Genomic DNA, 17,476 nt, shown 5'->3' with positions numbered 1-17,476 from the left:
AAAAAACAATGCCATGAGCTATGTTGTGCAAATTCCACAGCCCACCTTAAAATACCAACATATCCTCATAATTGAATGACAATATAGGTCTAAAATTCAGCCGACAAAAAAAACCTATAGTTATGTTTATGCCATCTAGCGGCCATATTAATGCACTTCAGAACGATGAAGACGGTACAACTTTACCCAAATAACAAACCTTGGGTCAACCCAGAATTGAAAGAACTGCTTAACCAAAAAAAGAGCTTATTCAAATCAGGGGGCAGTAAAGGGGAAGTGAAAGCTGTACAGAATAGAATTGAGAAGAAAATAACAGTGCAAGGCTGCCTGTAAAGATGAAATGCAGTCACTTTTTAACCATGATGCTAAAAAGCTTGGCAGGAACTACAAATTATTACAGGCTATAAACCTAAAATGCACACTATGAATGTTGCTAATGATTTCTGTCTTTGCCAATGACTTCAACTGTTTTTATTGTAGATTTGACACTGTTGACTGAGGCAGTTGATAAAGTCAGAAGTTTACCAGTTAGTGACATCAGAATTACCCTGGATGAGGTTAAGAAACAGTTTTTACATGTTAACACTGGCAAATCTCAGGGTCCAGATGGCCTTGGCTGTAAGGTCTGGGCTGCAGTGATGGGCTGATTCACTTGCATCTCCTTTCCAAAGGCTGTTTCAGTGCTGACTGGACACAGGGGCACTCCCTGACCAGTGGAAACAGTCTCTGATTGTACCGGTACCCAAAAACAGTAGGCCCAAAGAGATGAAGGACCTGTGGCTAGTTGCTCTAACCTCAGTACCTATGAAGTGTTTTGAGAAGATAGTGTTAAAACATCTCCTCCCTGAAGTCTCACCATTCTTGGCTCATTATCGGTTTGCATACCACGCAGAGTGGGGGGTCGAGGACGTACTGCTGACAATTACCAACAATATATACGAACACTTGGAACAACCTCACAGTCTTGTGAAAATTGTGTTCGTTGATTTTAGCAGTGTGTTTAACACCATCCAACCCCACCTGCTGGTAGGCAATCTGATGGATCTTGGGGTAAATCCAAGGCTCATTCTATGGATTAATGATTTTCTCCTGAATCGTACCCAGCAGGTCAGATTCAACACAGCTATTTCCTCCCCTAAGTCTATAAATACAGGGTCCCCACAGGGAGCTTTGTCTCCTTTACTGTATTCACTGTACACCAATGAGTGTAGAGCTTCAGTCTCCACCCACACCTTTTTTAAGCATGCAGATGGCACAGCCTTCGTGGGGTTCCTAAAGCCTGACAACTCATCTTTGGGTGGTTTTGAGGAAGAGGTTGGGAACTTCATTAAATGGTGTTCTGACAATTTCTTTGAGGGTAACATAATTAAAACAAAGGAAATGGTAATAGATTATAGATGTTGAGGAGAAGTCCCACTCCCCAATGTCAACAATGTACCCATTGAAAGAGTTTGTACTTATAAATACTTAGGGATGGAAATTGATGACCAGTTGATATTCCATGAATGTGCTACTGTGAAGGTCAAAAAACTGAAATAGTGAATATTCTTCTTGCAAACATTGTACAGTTTTAATGTTGATCCGTATTTCCTGCATCTGTTTTACACTTCAGAGCATCTTGTCCTTTGGCCTGATTTGTGTGTTTGGTAACATGCACAGCCAAGACTAAAATAAGCAGTGCATAATCAAGATGGCAAGAAGAGTCACTGGGTGTGACCAGATGTCAGTTGCTTAGTTTTGTAAAGACCTCATTATGAGTAAGGTTCAGCACATCCTCAGTGACCCTACTCACCCTGTACACAACAGGTTCCAACTAAGCCATCGGAGCAAAGGAAAGATTCGGCAAAGGAAAATAAGAACAACCAGGTTTTGCAAGTCCTTTGTTCCTTCAGGACTGTTAAATGAGAGGGACAGTACAAAACATAGGATTTAATGATGTTTTGGCCAGGGTTATATGCAACGGTAGTCCTTGTGCAACACTTGTATGGTGTGATATATTTTATTTTATCTTATTAGTTGGTTCTAATCCTGATGCAGAGTTTGTTTCGCAGGGATCATGTAGTATTTATCTGTCTCTACGTTAGTGTGTATGTCAACTAGTGTCTACTAGAGTGAGGGTGCTTGGAAATGCTCTGTGTGTGTGTGTGTGTGTGTGTGTGTGTGTGTGTGTGGTAGGGAGAAGGAAGGGGGGACTGCATATTGTATAGTTGTATTATATATATGATATATATATATTAAATATATCTGTTTTTTGACTGCTTTGTATACTTCTGCACCTTGACCACCTGAATTTCACTATCTGAGATAATAAAGTTTACCTTGACCTTGAATATTCTTGTGAGGATGGGCTGTAAAATACACACATGCCAACTCAGACACATATGGACACATAGACACAAGCATCAGCACAACAAGACACAGTAAGTGCACACACACGATGACAGTATTTACTGACAGTTTCCTAAGGGGGGGATTTACAATTGATGAGTGAGTATTAATGTAACATGTAGAAGGTGATAATTAACTCAGCTGTCACGGCAACTAATAATGAGAGGAAAGAGATAGCAGGAGTGAGAGAGAGAGAGAGAGTAAGAAAGGATGACAATGACAGCAAATTAGAAGGTGAAGAAAGAACAGAGTGGAAAAGGACAGTAGGAATGAGAGAGAGTGTGAATTACCACAGCTAGGTATGTGAGTGACAGCAATGTTACAAATACTCAGAAGTCCAGACATTTTTCTAGCAATCACATTACATTCACATCATTATACACATTTAAACCCTCCTGTATTACTATTAGCACATTGCAGTCACTTCATTATAAAATTGTAGACTTGCCTCCTACATTGTTACCTTTGCTACACTGCAGTCATTTCATTATTTAGTGGTACACTCCCCTCCTTTAGTATCATTACCGCAGTGCAGTCCTTTCATTAGACAGCAGTCTCAACAAAGACTCTCTTGAGCCACGGCCATCCATGGGCTCTCTCCACTGTCTCAGTGATGTTGCAGATGGCTCTTCTTCTCCTCTCTTCCTCACTGCCCACTACAGTTTTTGTACTGATTAAACAAGTGAGATATAACATGATAATTAGTGAGCTTTAAAGGTGAGGGTGGGTGGGTTTTGTTTCCTTTGCACAGAGCCAGGCTAGCTGTTTCCCCTTGTTTCCAATCAGTTATGCTAAGCTAAGCTAATTGGCTATTGGGTAAAGATACACATTTACCTTACAGACATGAGAATAGTGTCAATATTCTCATCTAACTCTTCTCATGTACTTTTTTTTTTATAGGCACAGCCCTGGGAAGCAGCTAGAGAGGCTTTTATTAACATACTAAGCCAGGTTGTTACCCCAACTGTCTGTATCTATACTGACATGAAAAATTAGGTCAATTAGTTGCACCCACTGTCGATAACTGCTCTTTTGGCAAGTACGTGGCTCTAAGAATTCACCCAGCATCACCTCATACTTAGTTTCTTTTCAAAGGCCTAATCCAAGTGTTCTTTCTAAGCAACTGTCCAGCCAGATAGGCTTATTAGTTTCAGATAAAATCGTACAATGGTGGTGAATAGAATTTTCTTTGTGAAGGAGGTGTTTTTTCTTAGTTCCCAATGAAACCATTCTAAAACAGAGATAAATTAAAACATGGTTAATCTCACTGAAATGCATTACAGTATGAGATTATAAATACCAAAGAATATGTATATGTAATGTATGTTTTTAAACATTTTTGACTTTAACTAGTTGAGTGAAAGTGATGAGAAATTAGATTTCATGTAAATTTGGTTCAGTGATTATGGCCAAATACAGTATTAGTATTAAGATATTTTCATGCTGTTTATTTTGGTAATTTTGCTCTCTCCTGACCGACTGTATTTGAATGATACCATAATTTGAAACCAAGAACTACTTTCTCATGCACAGGTTTAAACTTTTATTGGGCTTTTTCTCTCTCACATCTTTGCCACTTCATTAGCTATGCGTTCCACACTGTTCCAGAGAAAACCTTAATAACAGTAACTCAAGGCCAACTTTGACAACAACTTGATAAGACAAAAACTTTATCCTCTCCCTGAAAACTCAAGCTTAGCTCAGTGAACATACATGTGTACTGAATCTTATCTAATTTCACAACAACATAAATAATTGATGAACTAACATAAAAAAGTGAACACACAATATAATTAACCTGTGTCAAGGGTATTTCAGCTCATCCTGCACACTCCCTGAGGACAACGACCAGAAAAAAAAAAAAAAAGTTTGCTTAATAACTGACTACTCATCCCAAATTTACACTTTGGATAAAAACAACACAAATCTTTGCAGAATTTTATTCTTTAAAGCAAGATTTAAACAAGCTCTGGATGCCAGCAAAGAGACTCCTTTGGGCCAGCAAGGCTGTAATAGCTGACAGCCCAAAACTCTTGCTTTATAGAAAGATCATATATTTTTCATCACAGACAGGCTTTGAACACAAGTGAGGAGCATCATTTCAATGGACTTCTAAAGAGTCTCAGTGTCACGCGCAAGTGGCAAAGAGCAGATCTGGGCTTCCTCAAGTAAGTTGCATTGAAAACCGTTACACAGAAATATAGTTGTGCAGTAAAAACAAAGGCGTCAGTGAAGATTACAAGATGTACCGTCTCTATAAGCAGTCATACATGCAGCAGTCAAAACATGAAAAGAAGTGATATCTCTAATTTTTGTTTCATATTCTTGTCCTTCGTCCCGACCCCAGAGGGAAATCATTACTTCCAGCCTTCTAAATATGCATGTCATTAATTATGCGTCTTGTTATCACTGGCTAATCTGCATAGGACTCTCATGCATAAAGTCCCTCTCATTACCATTCAAGGCCACCTCACAGGTGTGCTGAGTAAATATACAATACACTGTAGCTGATCAAAAAACACACACACAAACAACAAGTTAATAAACAAGACTGGAAGCGCACACATGCATACGGACATGTTTAAACAAGCACGGGCACAAAAGCGTGCTCGCTCAAGTGTACAGAGTCCCAGAGAAACATACACATGCACACACACAGACACTGAGAATGGACACCTACCGAGAAGCAGACACTTTATGCAACCCCACTGACAGAAGGTCCAGGTTTCCCTCGTACTGGTGGCAGTTTGGTCTGTGCCAACTCATTAAGAACACAGCTGGCCATAAGGCTTTGAGTGGTGTGAGACCACAGGGGTCCACAGACGAGTGTCTGATTAGATTTTCACACAATGTTCAAGAATATGAAAAGCTCATTGTGGTATGTAAGTGTTTTCAATATATGAAACCTGCTTAAACCTCAGCTTCATTATGACTGAGCAAATTAAGCATCTGTACTTTACTGTATCTTGTTACCTATTGTTGAAAAGTCAGTGGAAGTTGTTGGTGAACATTAATCTAAAGTTGGGTTTGCAGTATTGGCAGCTAACTGTTATTATTTGTAGGGAAGGGAGCCGCTCTTTTCTCAGCACTCCATGTTAAATTCGCCATGTGATACCGGTGAGTCTCTGGATATTGAGAACTTTTCCTCCCCTACTATATACATGAAACCCTTATCTTCCAACTACATCTTGCCATTACTCTTACAAACATGTATCTTGGTTATTTTAGATTTTGGTTGGTTTCACAAGCAAAAAACAAATCAATTTATGTTAATATTTTCTTTATATTAGGGGTTACATCCACCGTTTAAACCTTACAACATTTTCCCATATATATTTTATGTACGTTTGACAAAAAAAGTAGATTCTTTAACTTGTTTCCAAGTTCAGAAATGAACTTCCATGCTCAATTTGTTTATATTATTTGTATTTGAGGAATAGATGACAAAGGATCTGCTCTACTGAGCTGATACAAAGTTTAGTAACGAGGAAAGTTAGAGTCTAATTATTGGCTGTGGAGCATCATTCAAATGCTAAAAATGAAAAAAAAAATGACTCACTCAGGTTCCATTTGAGTCCAGTGGTGATTGTTTGGCAGGGTCCACCCACTGGAATGAGGCTGCACCAGTCACCCTCCAGACCAGTGTTTACCCCCAGTCTGTGGCTACCCTGCAGACACACAGCATGAGTGTGAATATGAATGTGTTCGTGCGTACACCTGAGTCAGTGACGGCTGGAAACAACAAGATAGGAAAAATTAAAAGAGGACATAAATGCAGAGGCAAGACTTCTTAAACTTTTTAAGCCCCAAATGAGGAACTTGGCCTCTCCGCCCAGGGACCACGGCTCATTAAAATAAATTATTGCTCTTGTCAAAGCTGCAACCCATTTTCAGTTCCTACCCTCAGTTAAAAAGGAAACCTTGCCATTCTGAATTATAGTCTATTTTTACTGAGTGTCATAAGGAGTCAAAAGAGCTTTGCACTGACACACCAGAACAGTTCTAACTACTGCTTTTCACATGAAAAGCAAGTTGTTACTGAATAAACTAATTGTTATGAATACCTCACTTGAGGTCAATGGACAATGTAAACTAAAATTTTCATTACTTTAGAAAGAACAGCATTACGAAATCTTCTTCAATAGCGTCTGAGGGACATATGAAGAAATGTTTCTGAGGTACAGTTAAGTATTTTTCTAAAGTGTTCTAGAAAGAAAATAAACATGAACAAAATTTCAAAATGTCACAGTATCCCTTTGAGAAACTTGTGCTGGGAGAAAAAAGGCAAGAGCATCATACAGTGTAGGTCCAAGGCAGTGTCAGACTCTTCAGGCTGAATAATGACTTTGCTCTGAATACACTGGATATAATAAAGGCTGATGCTGGAACATAAAAAGGTCAAAACAAAGTTTCTTTCATTCACAGTGTATATATTTATTTTGTAGAGAAGCAATGCATCTGCAGGAAAACATGAAATTTGATAATTATGTATCATCAACACTTTGAGTCAATCTGCAATATACCTAAGCAAAGACAAAAAGCACTGACAGCTAGAATTTAGATCAATCATCTAAATGGATCATACACACACAGACAGAGACAGCAAACATTGGCACACTCACTTAAGAGTTTCATTTGCTTGGCTTCCTGAAGTTGTGGAGCCAACGGGGAAGGAAAATTTTAAGCTTTGGAGCTTTTGGTGTTCAGGTAACATCCCTCAGGTTGTTTTCTACACATAAACACCAGTTTCTTTGTGAAAGTGTGTCAGAGTGAGTGTGTCTATGAGGAACAGAGAGAAAGGAAAACAAATGTATGTGCCCTTACACATTAAAACACACAGGCCACATCAGGCCGGGAGCTGATGAGAGGCTCAACTTAGTGTAAGAATATACCTTCCTTTGGTTGTAGAGCTAGCTGGTAGGTTGGCTGTGGTAGGAACATTTTAGCTGAGACATAGAGAAGAAGAGGGATAAAGATGGAGCTCTAGAAGTGGCCTGGTGACTTTTTGAATCTGCTCAAAGCTACAGAAGTATGAGGCAGAGAAAACCTATTAACACATGTGTTATAATTTGTTTAAATGTAATCATATTTCATTGTGTTAAGTCTATGACAATTTGGTCGTGGATTGAGGTCCAGTTCATTTTTTTTTTTTTTTTTAAATGTAAAATTTTGCATTTAAAAAGACAAAGGGCAGATAGATTATTGTTGCTACCAATCAAAGTAAATAAGTTTGTAGGTGGTGTGATATGTAAACAGGCTTAAGTGTATAGTAATAATGGAGAACTAGGAATAATAAACATAAAACAAGTATACAACCTTGCTAAATGCTAACGTCAGCATACTAACATGCTCCCAATGACAGTGCCAACATGCTGATGCTAAGCAGGTGTTTACGATTTTCACCATCTTTGTTTATTTTAGTGAGAGACATATAAAATATTTCATAACATAATTAAGAGTATCTGTATATGACATGTGTTTTCCTAAAAATGTTGCATGTGTATGCGATCTGGAATTAGAATAATTACCATAATCATCTATGGTCCAGTCTCTGTGAAAATACCATCTGCTGAGATACTTTTCAGCGTGTCTTTGGGTTTCTAAGTGCAACAAGCATGCTGCTGAACATCTGAACCTGACCCTCTGAGAAGAGGAGACAAGAAAACAACTAATTATTATGTTTGAAGCGAATAAGAAAGGGTATTAAAGTCATTCCGGAAATAATTTTACTATTTTTTTCTATATGATTTCTAGAAACAAAGTTGATACTTTCTCCTCGCTTTTTACACTTTATTATTAATTTCAGTACACAAGAGACCATCCTGTTTTGGTTCTTTGCTTCATATTTATTTTATGTTTGAATGCCACATCTTTCCAACTTCCTCCAATGCAGCAGAAGTTGGGGTGAGTTAACATACCTCAGGTGCTACACTTAATCATTTAAATCAGCTCTTGCACTGACAAGTTTCACTCCTCAAAAGGGCATCAGGTAAACAAGCTTGTACATTTGACCTGAAGTGTGTGTGCTTATAGAATGATTTATAGCACAGATTGGGCTGACACAGTGCTGTGGATCGTCTATCGCAACACAGAGAAGGCTTTCACAGAGGCTGGGATACTAACTAGACTAAGTGTAGCTTTGCTTTGCCACATGATCAAGACTCGGTAGAGCAGGCAGAAAGAGAAAAACAAACAAAACAGATGAACTCAGCAGAAGTTTCTTTTTTTGTTAGATCTATATTGAGTAAATTTAGCGTCACCTTGGGACCTAGACTGATTAAAACATCTTCTTGTTGTGTAAGGACAAAATAAACAAGCCTGAAGCTCTTGCAGTGTCCCCACCCATAATTTAATAAAAGAGATGAGAATTATGCAACGCCCTGAGCCAGCTATAGAAAAGACAAGACCTTTGCATATTTCCCAAAGATAGCATAATGATGCTTTGACACCTCGTCTGGGACACAAAAGCTAAAGCAAACAGGCACAACCCTAAGTTAATCACTGCATGTCTGTGACACTGTGAGATAAACACACATGTTTGACTCTAAGCTGGTTTTTTAAAATATGCAGGTTTCATTAAATATTGAATTTAGCTTTAAGACTATATATTGGATATATTTCCAGGTGAAATGTTCCAGGTGTCAGATTAGCAAAATGGACAAAACTGTTAATTTAGCTCCAGTCTTACTTTGTTGCGTGTGTATGTGTCAGATTGCTTACAGAACACGAACGAGTCTGTATGTTTTGATTGTACCACCGAAATCCCGAAAGCTGAGCACGTAACAAAGCCGTGATTGCATGGGATACGGGTGGTGAGTATATTTGGCAAAAGTTGTAAACACTTCAATTACAGATGTAACTTGAACAAATAGCACTGGGCCTTTCGAAGGTTACGTTCACCTTCATGTACAGGCGTCTGTGTTCATCAGCCGCTGGCGAATTGGAGCTGCGTTGACAAACAAGCTTAATTTACCCTCACTGAAGTAAGATTAATTGGAGGTGTCGAGGTATGAAGCAGCAAATGACAACGCGCCTTTGGAATAATGACAAGAAGTAGGGAGGGAGTGCTTGAGAGAGAGGTTTACTTAACGTATTACAAGGTGTCATCAGGAAGTGTGACAGTTTGTCCTGAAGATCTCGCAAATAAACAACACAGGGGGAAAAAAAAAAAAAAAGAGCAGTGTGTGTCCCAAATGGCAGCTCCTCGGCCCCACTTGTAAACTCAATCAACTGTGGAGCATGAGAAAGTGGCTGGCATTGAGGAAAAACAATTTGGGAGCATCAAAAGAGACTCACTCTCCCTCATGCAGAACAGCAAATTGGGGCACCATAAGAGCAGAGAAGTGTGTGTGCCTATGTATGTGTGTGTGTGTGTTCTTGATTACTTAACGCAGAAACAAAGTGTTCGACATTCCAATCAAGGTGGAAGCAGAGCAAGGAAAAGAACATCTTTTAGAGAGTACAGAAAATGAAGAGAAGGACCAGGAGAGGGATGATTAGAAAGGGTGGGAGATTTTAACCTCTTAAACTCCATAAGGATACTGGGGTCCTCCGCCGACATTTATGTCTTTCAGAGGCTGTGGCAGGCTTTTAAACCTAGAGTGAATATTCTGGCATCATATGAAACTAGATGACCAAAGATATCCATTGGTATCAACCGTGTCATGCTAGCTTGTTGGCAAGGGGACTAAATAACGCTCCAAAGTTAAGCTAAATTTTGTTGAGGAAAAAACTGGCATGGCCATTTTCAAAGGGGTCCCTTGACCTCTCAGCTCAAGACATCTAAATGAAAATGTATTCTATGGGTGCCCACAAATTTCCCCTTTACTGACATGCCCACTTTATGCTAATCCCATGCAGTTTTGAGCAAAAATCATGCAGTTTTTTTGCATGCAGTATAAATGTGTTATTTTCTATTTTCTATTCTAAAAATGGTGTATTTGAATATTTCTGCATACTGGGGTCTCTAAACAGTCTTGGAGTTGCATAAATTTGGTATGACTGGAAAGATGAGACTCTTGTGGATTCAGTGAGCCCAATGGTATGTCATGTGTGATGATGTTAGTCCCCACAGTATTAATTTCAATGTAGTGAAAAAATGAAACTTGGCCTCACTGTATAAAATGACCTATTGTGACCTCTATGATAATTCATGAAACTTTACAACCACAAACTAGAGGCCTAGAACATTCAGGGGATGTGTGGCTTTCCTAGGTATATTGACAATACGGGGGTTTCTGAGCAATTTCCAGAACAGAAGTGCTCGCCATCCAATCACCGAAAAAAGCATTTCTTACAGAAATCTCCATTATCAAAAGTTTTTGATACCAAATCACAGCATTTTATGATTCTATGGTGATCCTCAAGGGGTTGGTGTCTCAATGTGGTATTTTGGATTTTTGATCATTTTTAATCAATTCTCAAGTGGCCAAAAATGGTTAAATTTTACACCAAATCTGTCTAACTAATGGCATCAATCCAGAAATTGCTACAACAACTTATGAGACATAATTGAGCATGGGAGCATGTACTTCTATCATAATGTTCTAAGCCCTTATACACTCTAAACTATCAAAATTTGAATAGGTGCCAAACCAAAACACAATGTTTATTACAGATTTATGACTCAAAAAACTTAACACACAGTGCTGAGCTGCATCTCATATTAATCTTCAGGTTCCCAGCTTTCAGATGATGTAGTCTATACCACTTCTACATATGTGACATGTACTGCTGACCTGCTATCTCACCTTAAAGATCCCCTGTCCCCCACCCCTAAAAAAGACAAAAATGGGTTTATGGTAAGGAGGGGTGGGGTGGAAGAGGTTAAGGCAGGAGAGCAGGACTTTAGTCTAGTGTTGTGAAAATTAACTGTGGGCTTGTGTGTTTGTGTTTAGCTTTTATATAGTCTTAAAAATATGGATATGGCCCACCTTCAACTTCACCCAAAGTTAACTACCAGTGGACTGTCATTTGTTGCTGCAACCAGTTTAATCAGATGTGTAACGACATTAAACAGAACACAAATGACAGGACAGAAACAGATTAGCTGCACAGTAGGAAACATTGTATGTCTACACATACATGTGAAGGCTTAGAAGTTTGTGTTTACAATGCACTCACAGGTCTTAGTAGATATGCCAGGCTGGTCCCCTGGATGATCAACAGGGGGAGTTGTGTCATGGACAGGGCATGGTGGAGGGTCTCAACAGATGCCATGGTCTGGTCAAATCTGCCCCCCAGACCGCCCAGTGTCACTATGGCGTCCACCTGGATAGACAGAGTTTAATAAGACACAGAAAACTATCATGGTTTGACATACTGGGCTGGTTCTCTGGCAGGATGCTCTTGATTGTTTCACTGAAGGAAAGTAACAGTTTCAGTTTATGGCGAGGTGACAAAGGTGGCTGCAGAAAGAGAAAGAAGATAAGGAAACAAAATTTTAAAAAAATGTTTGTGCATCAAAAAACTGCATCATACACATGGTGATGGACGAAATATGCTGATGATGGCCCCTTTTTTGGAGAAAAAACATCACTCATGACAACTTAGTAATGACTAAATTTATTGTACTTCTATGACCATCTATAGGTGAAATGCCATAAAATTTTGCAACATCGCCCAGATGAAGTGTGTGTATCTCTCACATACTGTAAATTTGGTTGCAGTTGCACAATGAGTTTTTGTGAGTTTGGGTATAGCATGTAAAAACCCAAATGAATTGCTTTTGGTGGGAATTGGTTGAAATTTCTATGTATATATGTTATGAGCAATATTTATAAGTGAAAATGTAAACACATTATGATGGAGGCTTAACAATGGTGATGCTAGATGCATCAAAAACACATTGTAATCATCATTAAATTTTACTAAAAAATTTTTTAAAAATCTGTTAAATGAGACTATAACCTTACTGTGTTAACAAAGACACAAATTAAAAAAACAAACAGGAAAGCACAACAACACAAGCCATTTAGCTTCATTCAAGTATTAAAAAAAAAAAAAAGAACAAGGACACAGCGCTTAGAGAAAGAACTGAGATGGAGAACAGATAAAAAATCTGTGGTGGATGAAAGACTGAATTTGGGCCATTACAATAATGGTAAAAAATCTGACTTTTAAATTAAGAGGTGAACATGTTAATAGCAAATCAAGTAAGCTAAGTGGATTACTTCAACTAATACTATTTTCTGCAACCTTAGAGCTAAGATAAGGTTTTTCTTAACTTGGAGCCAGCAATTGATTCAAGTACAATATTTACAGCTCTCAGCACTTATAGGAAGTCCCCTAGCAGTCAAGCACCAGCGTTGACAGCCTTAAAGCCCAACAGAGTCTAGTAGCAGAGGCGCTGTCAGAGGCTGACGACTGACAGTCACAACAGCACAGGAAATGAACCCAAATATAATCAGTCATACACACTTCACTTCAATGTTTTCACTACAACAACACGTCACAAATAAGTAATTAGACAATATATAAGAGGTAAAATGACTCTAACTAGAATTTACTACTCTTACCACAACAGCTACTAATCAGCCAGATCATATTGCCTACAATAACAGCTGTGTATTTATGAGCATGCATCGACACATTTAAATTACAGCACAGAAAACTCCAGCAGGTCACATACAGTAGCTGTAGGGAAAAGACCCCCCGGGAACCTGGATAAACCACCCTCCCTTCTTCTGCTAGCTTACCATCTCTTAAGTTTTTTAAAGCACAGTAAGTGTCTGAATTGGTGTGAAAATGCTAATAAATGTGCAAACTCTTTACTTGTCTAACTCATGTTAACTTTTACTGTATTTTAGAACTATTAATTAGTTTGATGTTTGAAAATTTGTTAATTATGAGTCACACATATTGCATTTGATTTATTTGATATTAACCAGTGCAAGTGTATTATTTAGCTATGGTTCGATTGCTAGGATAATGCTTTCTTGATAGGTTTAAGAAAGTATTATCCTAAACCTGGTCTGAAGTAGGATTTTTTTTCTTCACAAGGTCTGGCAATTTTGTCAATCCATCCAAACATCAACCGTTTTAATTTCTGTTGTCCTTCCTGCCTTTGTTAATTACAGATTGGGAATTAATGGTTTATTGATTTTATTCTGTATTTTGTGGTCAATCAATATTGCAACTTCTAAGTGTTTTCTCACTGGTTCTAATGATGTCTCAGCATTGACAACAGAATGAGTGAGTACTCAATTTGCAAGCACATATAGTCTTCAAATATTCTATAGGACTAAAATGATCTCTTTATTTTAGGGTCAGTTTTTCTCTCCACACAAAGGAATTAATTAATAATTAATGAGGTCCCTCAAAAGAGCGCCAAGCATCCTATTTCTTCCAAAACCCAACTATATGAAGTTTTACAACTCTTTGTCTGGGGCAATTTTTCTGCTTTTAATTATTAATTAATTAATTAATAAATTAATCTATCAATGGAGGTGGTGCCCCTATCTTAACGATTCTTTAATTTCCAAGTGTAGTAATACTTGCTCCAATGCATTCTCATTTAACCTTTATTACTTCAATAACCAGCTATCACTTCAATATATTCAAAATTTCCCAGCAGGTAAAAGAGCTCAGATCAGCCATGTACTAGAGCTGCTTTACATGACAGGAAAGGACTATTTACCAAAGAGAGCACATCATAACTATCTTCCTCCCTCAGGGGATAGAGTTAAAACAAAACTGAGTGCAGAGACTGAGGTTATTTCAACATCTGGCTGACGCCCCCACATGCACACGCAGAGGCATTGCCTAAACTGTAAACAACACTTGGTATAAAAAAAAAAAAAACCCTTTGCAAGAGAGAGGGTGAGAAAGAAAGAGAGAGAGGGTATGAAGAAGAAAAATGAACATCTTACAGTCAAATACTTTTCTGTGATTTAATAAAAAGTGGGAATACGCACTCACTGACACAAAGAGCTCCATTCGTATATTACTGCAAACAGGTGGAAGCAAACACAGAAATGTCTTTCTAAATATTTCCTACCTAAACCTAGTCTTATGTAGGATTGGCCATTTTGTCAATCCATCCAAACATCGAACATTTTAATTTCTGTTGTCCTTCCTGCCTTCATTAATACTTCCCCAAGAAAAAATTCTTATCCACAAGGATTCCCTGAAAGGACCAAAGCTGCTACCAGAGAGAGAAATAAGAGAAGGGTGGAATCAAATCAGCAGTGAACGGAATCAGTGCAGAGTATCAGTCAGTCCAAAATTCACAGCAAGTCACCAAAACCAGGAGAGAAAAGATCAAAGAAAATAAAGGATGCTGAGACAGAACAAGGACCAATGACTAGAAAAAAGGGTTTCGGGTTGCTGAATCTTCCACCTTCCATCAACACTTCTGTTGTGTCCGCCACGCATAACAAAACCCTAAATAACTGTTCGTATTTGTGCCTATTTCATATTTGTTTCCTAAAAAAAATACAAAAAAAACCTAGCAGGGCAAGGAGAATCTCTGACTGAATGAGGAATACTTAACAAGCTGGCTCAACAGATCTCCCTCCTTATTGGCTAAGGGAACCAGAGTGAGGGACACAAGCACGGAGATCAACACAAAAACTCACATACAGTTATTGGGGATGATGAACAGATAACCAGAGAAGGAGAGAAGAAAATGAAAACAGTGGTGCTCATTATAACTGCAACAGTGAACAAAGGAGAGGGAAGCTAACTAGGACAGAGCAGCGAGAAGACAAGCAGACAAACACACACATATCAACAAGTACCCAGAAAAACAGATGTAAACAGGTACTGTTTGCACACACACACACACAAGCCAGCCTTTACCAAATTCATGCATGATATAGATAGGCAAGTATACATAGACACTTTTCTATCCACACACACTCAGACGTGTATACACAAACACACATATATAAATATATATATATGTATATCCACACAAACACATCCACCCACCATAATCCTCTGATACTATTCTTTGGGATTTCACCCAACACAATATGAGATAAATTCTCTAAATCAAGCGCTAAGCTGTGTGGAGGAAAACATTCAGGGGCTAATATGGTGAATCTTAAACAGCCCAAACGCAAGCACAATGCTCAGTAACCTGCAAATCACCCAGTTATTATTTCATCTATGTATTTAATTCATTTATACAGGCTAAGTGGATGGAAATTAGTGAAGGTGAGCAACAGGAAAAATGCCAAGGCATGATATTAAATCATTAGAAAAGTTCCGCTTTCATATAACCTTCGCCCATTCCCAAAGTGCTGAAGGGAACAAAAGTTCAAATAAGAGTCATAGTGGGTAAAGAAAAGTGGAAAAATCCTGGCAAACAAACAAAAAGTCATCATCAGCAACTCTTATAGAGTTTCAAAAACTGATTGCAAGGCTCCTATCTCTCCAAAGCAGACAGACAGACAAACATTCAGAGTAAATATTGGCCAAGCTGGGAAAAAGGGCCCATAGAAGGAAAGACAAAGTGTATCTTCTCTTAGCTCCTAAAAACAGAGGGAAAGTGCGCAATGTGGCAACCTGTATGCATATGAGATGACGTGTATGTTTGTGTGTCTGCAAGCATCTTCTCCATGGTCTTTCATCAGCTTAGAGATGTGAAGTGATTGGGGCACTCGGCACTGATTGGAGCTACACTCAGCATGCAGCTTAAAAATTCTAATAATGGAAACAATAGAAAGATAGAGAAAGTGAAAGAAAGAGGTGAAGAGACAGACACACAGAAAACAGATAACTAGACAAAGATACATAGATAGACATAACTATTCCCCATGACACTTAATGATATTTTTTTGAAATTAAAATGACACTGTTTATTAAATTACATATTTTTTTTCTCAAGTGATGTACATTCTGTGCAATTCAGCTGACATGTTTTGAGTCAGAATAGAAATGGAGTCAATCTCTGGATCAGATCACTGTGTGTGACTGGCTCTGCAGCAGCTGGCTGGGCACAGAGCTTTGCTCTAGCTGGCAGCTCATTTCTCAGTTTTGGATATTAGGTTGTTAGGAAATGCTTCACACTTTTAAGATCAAAACAAAAATGAAATATTTCATTTTAAAAACAGGCAAATCAGAATTACATTATAGCATTTTATGTGTGGCTGAAAATGTGGATAATGTCCCAAAGATATTTTCAACACTTCTTCATTTCTTCAGGGAATGTTGTGTGAGCATGCATGTTCTTTTCCAGCAGCACAATGTTTTCATATTCATACACCCACACAAACACACACCTGGGATCTGCTCGCAGTCAACCACAGTCCAACACTATTGACCTCTGATCAGCTTATCTTAAGCAGCTGAGGACTGAATGCCTTGCTTAAGGCACTAAACTTTCGCTGGCTGAGGGAGAGGAGACCTTTAGTTATTCGTTTTACCAAGTGCTACATTTACTGCTGTATGGGGCTAGAACAGTGACAGCTAAATTTTGGCATCGAAAATCAAATTTGGCATTGAAAACAAAACCTGAACTGAAAAAAGGAAACACTGGCATTGAAACACTTGTACTGGAAAGTTGTATTGGCACTGAAAAAAGTTCCACTGAAAAACAAAACACAGACATAAAATATACATATAATTCTATACATAAATAAATATATAAAAATACATATAAAATTACAATTTTACAACCTTATTATCTTATTTTATTGTGATATTTTTAAAGTTTTTCAATGTCAATCTTCAGATTTTTCCTTTATGTCTGCTTCTTTCAGTAACAGGTTTTTTTTACGCTGTCAGTTTTTTTTTTCATTGCCACTGGTTTTCTGTTTCAACTTTCCATTCCCTATTTTGGCGTAGAGAAGAGGGCCCTTGCTGGGCCTACATTACCCAGTATGCCATGTGGTGATGAAGATATCTGAGGGAAATGGCATCATGGTGGAGATTTTGAGCCAGACTGTTCTAATTTTCGCTGTAGGACTGTTAATTTTATTAAGATTTAATATTTTTTCAGGCAACAAAGTAACCATGTAGATTCCCAAAATGTGGTTAGTTTATCTGAATAACGCCTGTTTGTAAATCTGTTGCAATGTTTTGGAGCCACTCTCTGGGTGAGACAAGCGTCATCTCGCAGCAGCCCAACTCCTGCGTCATC

The 17,476-nt window shown here is 38.2% G+C and overlaps 1 protein-coding gene across 3 annotated transcripts in view; it reads right to left on the bottom strand.

Annotated features, from left to right (window-relative positions):
- Window positions 1–17,476, bottom strand: part of tpk1 (thiamin pyrophosphokinase 1) — a 71,774-nt gene that overhangs the window by 16,612 nt on the left and 37,686 nt on the right. For 2 of the 3 annotated variants that reach the window (XM_042398895.1, XM_042398896.1), the window contains exons 7-8: window positions 11,512–11,658; window positions 5,948–6,056 (exon numbers count right to left, since the gene is read on the bottom strand). In XM_042398895.1, the coding sequence (XP_042254829.1) occupies window positions 5,948–6,056; window positions 11,512–11,658 (256 nt within the window). Of the gene's footprint in view, window positions 1–2,301; window positions 3,059–5,947; window positions 6,057–11,511; window positions 11,659–17,476 lie in introns of those variants that run through there. The other variant, XM_042398897.1, reaches the window with a different exon arrangement.

The sequence above is a fragment of the Thunnus maccoyii genome, chromosome 21, assembly GCF_910596095.1.
Source record: "Thunnus maccoyii chromosome 21, fThuMac1.1, whole genome shotgun sequence".
NCBI classification, from domain to species: Eukaryota; Metazoa; Chordata; class Actinopteri; order Scombriformes; family Scombridae; genus Thunnus; species Thunnus maccoyii.
This window is presented reverse-complemented; position numbering and strand designations above follow the sequence as displayed.